Genomic DNA, 10,991 nt, shown 5'->3' on the forward strand with positions numbered 1-10,991 from the left:
AAAACCCCCTAATATTTTAAAACTTGTTTTTTTTACTATATTACCCTCATATCTATCAGCTCTCCTATTAAGCCATCTTCACTATATATTTCAGAGTAAAATTTTACTCTGTATAAAAGTAAAATTTTACATTCTGAAACTAAAAGTAAAATTTTACTCTGTATGAAAGTAAAATTTTACTCTGTATAAAAGTAAAATTTTACATTCTGAAACTAAAAGTAAAATTTTACTCTGTATAAAAGTAAAATTTTACTCTGAAAAACTAGTAAAATGTTAGACTCTACATAAAAGTAAAATTTTACTCTGTATAAAAGTAAAATTTTACTCTGATTCTGTCAAATGAGAAAAACAGAGCAATAGAATCAGAGTAAAATTTTACTTTGGTTCTGTCAAATGAAATTAGATAAAAAACAACAAAAATAAATCAAAAACAAACAAACAAACAAAAACAAAACAAATTAATCAACAAATAAACATATCTAATTGAGAAAAAAAACTTCAAAAAAAACAAACAAACAAAAACAAAACAAATTAATCAACAAATCCACATATCTAATTGAAACGAAAAACTTCTAAAACTCGATCAACAGTCACACATCTCAATGAAAAAGAATACATGTGTTCAACAACACTCATACACACAAATATATATATACATATATTCTACTGTTCCTCATTCACATCCTTCCTAACCTTCTGTTCAACTTCTTTCAATCTCGAAGCTTCAGTCTTCGCATTCAACATCGCCAGCATCTCATCAACAACCCCATCATGTTTCTTCTCCGCTTCCAATTGAGCCATCTCCACCGCACTCCGAATCTCCATCTGCTCCGAAACCCTAGCTTTCGAATCTCCAACGACATCCTCATTCAATTTCAACATACTCAAAGCCTCATCGTTGCTGATTATGAAGATGAAGAGAGGACCTTATGCTGAAGCTTGGAAGACGCTACTATGGCGGCGGCTTGTCGACGACCTTCTGCTGAAGCTTGGAAGATGCAACTATGGTGATTATGATACAGTTGATGACGAAGCTGATTATATATGCAGAAGTTGAGGGTATAATAGTCCTATAAAATATTTAAATAATAAATTTTGTCCTTTATGCAAGATTTTATAATTATGAGGGGGTTTAGAAAGTATAATTTTTTTCTTAGTCCTTTTAACAATGAAATGAAGGTAAAAGGGGTTTATAGCCAAATTTCCCCTTCGTTTAACTGATATCTCTTGAAGTATTTGTTTTGAAAAACTTGTGGTCATCGGGCCTTTGATATATCATTTATCTAGTGATCGAGAAATGCAACTCGATCAAGGTCGAGCCAATTATTGTAATGCTTCACTCCCAACTACAAGAATTGGTCTGGTTCAAATCCCTTCTGCCTTAAACAATTCGTACGCATCTTTTTCTTTGTCTTTTGTGCAGTAGGACCTTTAGACACTTGAGTTGCTACACCCCCACAGGTTGGTATGATATATACTCAATTACTCATACTTGATTGCTTGATATATCCATGCCAGTAGGGAGGGAAATACTTAATTGGTTTCGAGCTGCCCTTTTCTTTTTGAATATGGAATTCCCTTTGAACTGTGTCTGTGTGTGTGTGAGAGAGACAGTGTGTGTTTTTGCTATTTGCTACTTTTCTGTTCATAAGTGCAGTGGATCACAAATATACTTGTTGGCTGTAAAAACATCTTCAATGTCAAGAAGAGGTAACAAATAAAAACTTCAAATCTATTTTGTTGATCTCGAAGTCTTTTTGAAAATCCATCACGTAAGGGTTTTTCCTTGCCAGTCATCGAAAATTATGGCATTCACATTTCACCATAGATGGCCTAGGCGGTCCTAGGCTTTAATGCAACAATGTTTTCTAATGAGTAGTTCAAGTATATCAACAACATGCGCATTTTATGAAACAAATGTTCCAAAAAAAAAAAAAAAACCATAGATGCAAAAGATTTCGACAACTGGTTAAATATAAACCCAAACAGGAAGCTGTATAAGAGTTGTACGAAGCAACCATCAAATGGCAAAACGTTGAACATACGACAAGTATAAAATGTTGGGTATGTAAAGAACTTGTCAATGGTTTTTGGATTATTGTCAATACTTTTAGATAGAGGAGTGGGTACATTCTTGATCTAAGAATGGGGGGTCAGCCAAACCATCCTCTGGATCATGTGGAGAATCACCAGGCAAGATGGGAGCAGGAGGAACTTCTTCCATATCCTCTGGAGCACCAGATTCATCCTCTTCAGACTGTTCAACCTCCAATGCAAGATGTACTAAATTAGTTATGTCCATAGGCGGTACAATCTCAAGTTTGTGATCTGGTGTGTGCTGCTGATTAAAGCGGCCCGGAAGCTTGGAGGAACTATTATAGCAGCCTTCACAGAGGTCAAAGCCAATTCTTTCCTTGCAGTCTTTGCATTTGTATCGTTCCCCAATTATTGGACACACCTGCATCAAAATGATGAGGAAATTTTTACTGATTACTGGTTTTTAGTGAAAAAGATGAGAAGATTTACATGTTTATTTGATTTGGAGGGTCTTGCACAATCTAGCACCTATAGATGTGTGGTCAATGGTCAATGGTCATGTGCCTAAAGACCAAGTAAAGAACTTCAAATTTCAGGTTGGACATCTTTCTGGGAAAAGTTAAGTACACACCCGCTCTCACTCTCATTCACGCCGACTGTGAGAGAGGGGTATGTGGGAGTGAGAATGGGTGTGTTAGTACGCACCATTGCATATTTCCACCATGTCTCACCCTACATGAATGACATTCATTCCTCCCACTCTTTACTATGCTCTTGGTCATTGCAAGACAATCAAGTCCAAACTTAGGTCAATTCATCGTGATGATAATATATACCAATATAGTTTTCCAGCTTGTGGTCTTGCACTCAATTCTAAGTTCTTCCCACCATAATGATATTAATAAATATGCGACTTTGCAACATGTTTGTGAAAGAAACGGTGAAATACACTAATGAACGTCTTAGTTTTAGTGAGCAACTAGTGATGGTCATCCAATTGTACACTCCATTAAGAAAAAGCCCCAAAAGGGAGAAAAAAAAAGTTTTAGTCAGCAATTACTAATGTTCATCTTAACATATGCTTCGTTTGACAAGTGCCGGAAAGAACAAAACTCCTTATAGCAGAGTCACCACAAGACATACAAGCAAAAGGTATTCATGGTGATTATCAGGTTTCCAAAGTCATGCATATATTGTCTTCCAAATTATAGAACCACAAAGCAAGACAAAATATTGGCCTTACCCCGCAATAATCACAACCAATTCCGAAATGAACCTTGGGTCCTCGGCTAGACAACATCGATAGGTAATCCGTGGTAGGTAATGTTGATAGCCAGGAAGCATTTTTCGGGGCTTTTGTTGAACCTGCCACTAATTTATAGATCATATTAGCAGCAGCAAGGTTTAATCATGCAAAAAATAACACTATGGAATATAAATGGGTAACTAAAATCTAGGGAGTATCGTTGAATAATCCATCAGTATCGGCACGGGAATATGTAAAGTATCATGTTGACATCGGTTCAATTATCTCCCAAATATTATGCAATTAGTTTAGAGTCCGGAAGTCCAACTTTGCCCGATAAGTGAGGCTAAGGGGTGGTCACATGTATCTCAAGTTTGCACTATTGGGCTAGGTGGAAGGGGCCTTCCTAGATCGGTTCTTGGTTATCAATATATATATATATATATATTGTGCAATTAGAAGTATCCTAAGATCAACAAAAATCCGATGTAAAGAAGTAGCTAAAACTTAAAACATACATGTTGGTGGACTCCCATTCTGACTAGCAGACTGTTTGGATGCAGCCTCCTTTCTTAATGCATATTGTTCTGAGAACTGCTCCTCCAAGAAATGCTTCAGTACCAAACAAACTTTTGGGTTCCCATTTGGATGCGCACTTGGACATACTTGACACATGGGGACCTTGTCGTCAGGACTGATGATACAAGTTTCACAATATACTGCACAAAGGAAGACAACAGACCGACATTTCATTACATAATTTTTCAGACTTCAACTGTGTACAATGACGATTTAAAGCAGTAAAGTTTACCATGTCCACAATTAAGAACTACAGGTCGATAGAGCAGTTTCTTGCATATAGCACATAGGAAATCGGCAATAAGCACCAGCTTGGAATTTTGCTGTTTATTGAATTTATCTCCCAGCATACCAATTTGTCCAAAGGGCACATTTTTAGTGGCTTCAAAAGTTGATTTTGCAGGAATGGGCATTTTATCATCTTTATGAGGCGCAATAGTACTTTCTGATTCCCCTTCCACTCTAGAACATGGTCCTAAACTAACATTATTGCATGAACTGGTAGTAGAATGTGGGGAAACACCACTGTGGATACACGACTCTTTAATTTGTTCTGATCCAGATAAACAATTATCAAGCTGGGGTGAGAACTCATCCGATATCTTTTCTTCGTCTGAAACAATGAAATAAGAAAACATATAGAATTGCGTTAGTATATCAGATCCTTGAGAAAGAATGAATTTAACACAAATCAATGAGTATGAGCTTGAACAGCAACGGGGTTAATCACAAGATGCATAATCAGTAACTGAAGGGTTTAGAAAATGAATGCATTAATTATAAATAATGGTCGAATGAAAAAATAGCACATCAGTTTCTATATAGGCTTTGTTACAAGTGAAAACAGATGTTAACTATAATAGAGTTTGATAGTACTGGATCATTGAGAATGACTTCAAAACATATCAATTACTACAAGCTTGAACAGTGACGGACGAGAAGCATAATTAGCAACTAAAGCATTATAAAATGAATACATATGTACATATAGCTGTCAAATAAAATATATCACATCACATCAACTTCAATACAAATTTTCTTACAAATCAAAACAACTGTCAAATGCAATAACATCAGATAATACCAGATCACTAAGAAAGAATGGCTTTCCCACAAATCAACTTACAAGCTACAGCAGCTCAAAAAAAAAACTCAGAAGCTACAGCAACGGTTGTTATCATTAGATGAATAATTAGTACTGAAAGCATTATAAAATGAACACATTAATCATATAAAGCTGTCAAATGGAAAATAGAACAATTATTACATAGATTTTCTCACCAGTCAAATACAACATCCATGTTACATTGCTATACAACATACATAATCCAGAACACATCAATGTGAAAAACATACGAAAATATCTTCCTACAGGCTCTGATATATCTACTAGTAAATATTCCACAAAAGTATTCAGTTGGAAAAAACTCGCCTATTCCAACTCAAGAACAGAACCAGGTTCAAACTCACCTTGGTTTAATGGAGAATTGACAGAAGGAAGCAGAACCATCATTTTTTTTTTTTTTGATAACTCGGTATCCAGCTCATTGGACCGACTAATTCGGTAGACCAATCCCACTGTCCACTTGTGGGGGCCCAATTAAAGCCAAGGAAAAGCCCTGTTTAGATTGGCCCAAGAAATTGTTTGCACCTAGGAGGTTTCAAACCTAAGACCTTGAAGAGAGCACAACCACTTGAGGGTTATAGAACCATAATGCTTGCAAGCAATTGGTGTCACTTGGTGCAGTCCGTGAACAAAATCATTTCTTGTTCTATAAATTCAATTATTTCTGTTCATTAAACTACAAAATTTACTAGAATATGTTTCAAAATTGAGAAAATAAGTTCCAAAATTTAGCACCACTTTCATTCTATATTTTGCTTTTCCATTGAATCCAGCAGGCAATAATTGTATTTAAAAAAACAATAAATAAATAAAACACTACACTCAAGCATACATGCATTTACTAACATCTTTAACAACTACAAGATAAAGGGTATTGACAAGAACTCAAGATATCTGTTATCCCAGATACTGTAAATTTACTGCAAATGAATTACTTTCTTTGCTTCCATAGGAGTGTTTATAAGTCTAATATCATTAGTCCCAAGGTCCTTCAGAGGCTAATTGAACTGCCATCTGTGACTCACATAGTCAGTAACTAGCTGTCACTAAAAATACCATGAAGATCACAATTACTAACTTTCCAGCTGTAAATGTAGTCATAATGGCAAAACGTTCAAATTATTCTGCTGTCAAGCACCCCACCACACAACTTTTTAGACTAAAATACTACAAAAGATTTTTTTTTTAAAATTAAAAAAAAAACATTTTTTTCCTTTAAAGTATAATAGATTTTTTATGCAAAAAGATCAAACTTTTACATCTCTGGCATTCACAATTGTAGACAATTTTGCATTCCTGTAAAGCATAAATGGACATATATTACATATTTATAAATGAAACTAATCATCTATGCAAAATAATTTGATAAGCATAAAAACCAAACATTCACAACACACCTATCACTTGTTGTTCCCTTCTTTTATAAGCTATTGGGTATAACTTCAAAAGCAAGAAGTGCAGTAATTGACAGATACTAGGGAAATGATTGTATGGATGCCGACAAACTGGACAGTGTGACACCAGACAAGAATCCATGGCTCTGAAGACACACCAGAAGCAAGAAATGTGCCCACAGCCTGCAAACATGGGAATTGAACTTTAAAATTAAAGAAGGAATAACAACTGATTTTTAGTCATTGTAATGCCTTCTTACCCAACACAACAGGCTTGTAGAGGAGATCCCTGCAGACCAAAAGGAAATTGCCATCAAAAGAATTATTCCCCAGAATAAAAGATAACAATATAGGTTCAGTTAGTGTGCATCTGGATGTCCCTTTGAATTTCAATGGCCCCATTGTGTTGTCTATGGTTATTGAAGTAAGTATCACCTAAGGTGGGGCCATTGGAAAAAAATAGGATACTTCAACATGTTTCTTGGTATATGAATGAATTTAGGTTTTCTTGAAATGACAAATATTGTTTGTAAGATAATAAATCATTTTCCTAATTGCTAAATCAGGCAAGGATCAAAACTTTCTTTTGTTTCCATCAACATTGTAGAAACATTTCCATTTAAATGAACTGCAACAAAACATGGGTGAAAAATGAATTTCACATGTCTCCATTGTGACAAACAAAAAAATGGTTGAAACGTAATCGAGTAAAAAATTTCCCATCCATGTTGTTGATTGTAACCAAAGGTAGTGTCCCGTTTTCCATTTTAGAGAAAAGAAATATTCACTTTGTTTGGTTGTTGTTTTTCAAACTCAGTTTGTTGAATATTTTAGAGTACTTGTTTGGTTATTCAGAAAACTAAACACACTTTTCAAAAATGCATTATTGCAAATTGAAGTTTCCCTCCAATTTAAGGAGAGATACAATTTTGAAAAAAAAAATTTGTCACATCAAAAACTACTCTCATCTTAGTTATATATATGTATGAAAACATAATTTGATATGTAGTCATTTATGGGTACATATCCTACCATTAAGTGTGAGATTTTATCATAAAATTTTCACTCATTTCAACCACAGAAAATGCAATTTTTTTACAAATTAGCATTAGAAAAAATCGTAATTAACTTACAAACTTTTGCAACATGAAGTACAAAAAATTTAGACATTTGTTATGCCAATTTCAGGCAATGTTACACACATTTGTGTTAATGTCATGACATTGTGTGATAAAATAAATTTTCTTCATAACATTTATGAAAATTTAATTTTATGTAAAAAAAAAATTTAATGCCAATTTGGAAAAAAAATTTACGTTTTCTGTGGTTGAAATGAGTGAAAATTTTATGATAAAGTCACACAGTTAATGATAGGATATATATCCATACATGACTACATACCAAATTATGTTTTCATACATATACAGTATGTACATATATATATATATATAAGATGAGAGTATTTTTTGATGTGACAAATTTTTTTTTTCAAAATTGTCCTCCTGAAATTGGAGGGAAACTTGAAATTGCAATGATGCATTTTTTTGAAAACCAAACAAAGATCCTTTTTCAAAATAAAGTTTTCGAAATCACTTTTTGGAAAAATTATTCAAAAAAATGGAACCAAACATAGTGCTTTTTGTTTAGAAACCCAACAATTGCAACGAAGTATCTTCAATTTCTATGAGATTTAGCTTATAAAGAAAAAAACCTTTTTACTCAAAAACTTGATTCTACACTCCCAACTAAGAAAACTTGTAAGAAACTCACACTCTCTATAAAGAAGAAACTCACTCCCAACTAAGATATAACATCTCAAACATATATATCTCAAAGAAACAATAGAAAAGCAACAACTCAAACTTAATTTTATACTTTATACTTAATATTTATTTATACTTAACAAAGACAAATTTGTAGTTGACAACAATCGCTAATATTTTATTCATTTCTTAAGACATATATTACTACTGAGCAAGGGAAAAAATTGTTATAATATATTAATATATTTAATACATAAGATATAAAATATATACATGTTCTTATAGGCGCTCCCAACCTTAGAAACACCGACACTTCTATGGAGGAAGTGTTTTGTGTCAGACATCCGTGTTAAACACCAACAATCCTTTTTTTTTGATCGGCGAAAGTTAATTGTTAGCTATTAGATTAACACCCATGGGAGTCAATCTCCCCACCCTTGCAAAGTACCAAGTGTTTGTCCTCTTAATTTAACTTTCTCTTAGGAAGAGTTAACCCCATGACCTCTCCCTTAGGAACTAAGCCCTTAGGAGAATCATGGTGGCCAACTAGGCTAGGCCTAGTTGGTTAAACACCAACACTCCTTGAAGCCTCCTCAAAGGTGTCCAACACTTTTTCAACGTATTTTAATTTAGAAAAATTAAATTCATAAAATTGAACACTTCACCGACGCTTAGCAGACATTTTATCGACACTTCTTTAAGTCTCTAATCTAACATGTCCTATGTGATGAATCTCTTCATAATAACAATGTTATGCATTCTTCGGAACACAACTTATGAACTCTAAATATGTTTTGCAACATTTATAAGGTAAATACATCTTGATATTATAATGTTATGTAATTATTTTGCACTCTTTAGCATGCAATTAATACAAGAATGTTATCTTGATATTTAAGTTATAAAATATATCACTTTTTAATTTATTACTATTATGTCGCATATTTTTTATTACCTTTGAATTAATTATTCAAATATTTAAATATTGCATATGTTAATGTTAAATTTATAAAAATATACATTTTAAACATGTTCCCAAGCATGTTGTCATGCATTTTCTAAAAATTGACATGTTGGTGTGTTCATGTCACGTCGTGTTGTGTCACGTATCTGTGTTTGTGCAACTTAGGATGTTTACTTCATGTATATTACATAGTTCATTCCTTTTGTCAATGTTGTACTTAACTACAATAATCCAATGCCAAAGTCAATTGTAGGCTGTTTGATACTTGTTTTGTAATGTAAAATAATGGTTGGCATTATTTTCAGGGCTCATTTCCAATTTTATTTACTCAACTCCATTCTACTCCCCTCAAGTGGAGCAATGAGCAGGCAATATCCAATTGAACAATTTCTTTTCTTATATTCACTATCTAATAAATCTCTACTTTATGTTTCCGTGTGCTTTCAAGTTTTTTTTTTGTGCTATTTCCAGTGCATTTCGGAAAAGTTTCCCTACTTCAGAACACTAAAATAGAACTTCAGAAGTGAAATTTTGAGATCTAATCCTGTTTTTACTTGGAATGATTTGTTCATCTCAATGAGATATTCAAGTTGCAAGAGACATCTGATAGTTCCCATAATAAAAGATATATACGAGCAAGCTACATACTCTATCAAGTAATAAAATTGATAGTCAAAAGACGAATCAAGTGCTGTATCTATTAAGATCAAAAGTTGAAAAGAGTCACAACCGATGATGTAGAGTGTTGCTTCTAAATCCGGTATCAATTTGTGTTCGCCTTGTACACACAAATTTCTTGTCCTAAAATCAAGATATATATACCTATATAAATTTGTAGTAACAAAATTCAAAATTTTAAATATTGAATTGAGTACAATTTCTGATAAAATTTGTAATCAAAGATTTACAATTTCTTTCTTTTTCCCTTGAAAAATCCTAGATCCGATCATAGCATTAATACGCTAAAATTGCAACGATGCCAATGGAAACCTAACCTATTCACAAAATTTCGAACAAAATCCCCAGGATACATTGAAACCAGTGATTTCACAGCTCAAATGTGAAAATAAACAAGATAAGCAAGGCATCGATGGCGATATATACGAAAAACGAATATCTAAACCAAAAGCATTGAATTTGAGAAATGAAATTAGGAAAACAAACATATGTGTGTGTATATATACAGAGAGAAAGAAGAGGACTTACAGGCAAACGCAACACTGAAACTCATCGAGAATTTCCTCTTCGGCTTCAACAACAGCCGCATTTTCCAGCTGATTGTTCATTTCTATATTGTTATCTCTATGTAAAAATTATACATACATATATATATATAGAGAGAGAGAGAGAGAGAGAGAGAGAGAGAGAGAGAGGGTTTGGTTTGGTTTGGTTTGGCATTCACGTCATCGATGGGGAGGAGAACGAAGGTAAGGTTTGCTATATTCTTGGCGGTGGCCGCGAAACCCAATCCAATCCAACCCGTTTTTGCAGCCCAAGCCCAATTCAATTTCTTTTTAGATCATCTATCTCTTGGTTATTGTTTTTTTGTTCAAATTTCACTGTATTCATTTCATGTGCAGTTCTTTTTTATTGTTAAATTTATTTATTTACTTTTTAATTGAAAGGGATAAAGTAATACTAAATGATAATTCAACAGAATAAAGTGTATTTTGTTGCTGGAATTTGATCACTACCCTGACATTTATAATTGTATTTTACTTTATTCCAGAGGAAAATATAAATTTATGTGACATTTAATTAGTGTTCTATTGATCTTATAAAAAATATCTAGGATTTGGATTATTTGTTCCAATTTTGTATACCGTTGTTCATTTGTCAATAGGTGTCCATTAAATACAATTAATATTAACTTTGCCACTCT

The 10,991-nt window shown here is 33.2% G+C and overlaps 1 protein-coding gene across 3 annotated transcripts; it reads right to left on the reverse strand.

Annotated features, from left to right (window-relative positions):
* Positions 1–1,969: 1,969 nt before the first annotated feature.
* LOC145793006 (E3 ubiquitin-protein ligase PRT1-like) lies at positions 1,970–10,670 on the reverse strand. 3 transcript variants are annotated; one of them, XM_082875241.1, is made up of 7 exons: positions 10,316–10,670; positions 6,643–6,671; positions 6,386–6,565; positions 4,095–4,475; positions 3,802–4,002; positions 3,281–3,408; positions 1,970–2,458 (listed from the first exon to the last, which is right to left on the reverse strand). In XM_082875241.1, exons 1-7 carry the CDS (start codon positions 10,393–10,395, stop codon positions 2,111–2,113), a joined length of 1,347 nt encoding a protein of 448 aa, XP_082731367.1. In that variant the 5' UTR covers positions 10,396–10,670; the 3' UTR covers positions 1,970–2,110. The 3 variants fall into 3 exon arrangements, with proteins under 3 accessions (XP_082731367.1, XP_082731368.1, XP_082731370.1); XM_082875242.1 differs by having other exon boundaries at positions 3,281–3,402; positions 10,316–10,530; XM_082875244.1 differs by lacking the exon at positions 6,643–6,671 and having other exon boundaries at positions 10,316–10,511.
* Positions 10,671–10,991: the final 321 nt, after the last annotated feature.

This window comes from Camellia sinensis, chromosome 6, assembly GCF_055761805.1.
Source record: "Camellia sinensis isolate YWXY chromosome 6, ASM5576180v1, whole genome shotgun sequence".
NCBI classification, from domain to species: domain Eukaryota; kingdom Viridiplantae; phylum Streptophyta; class Magnoliopsida; order Ericales; family Theaceae; genus Camellia; species Camellia sinensis.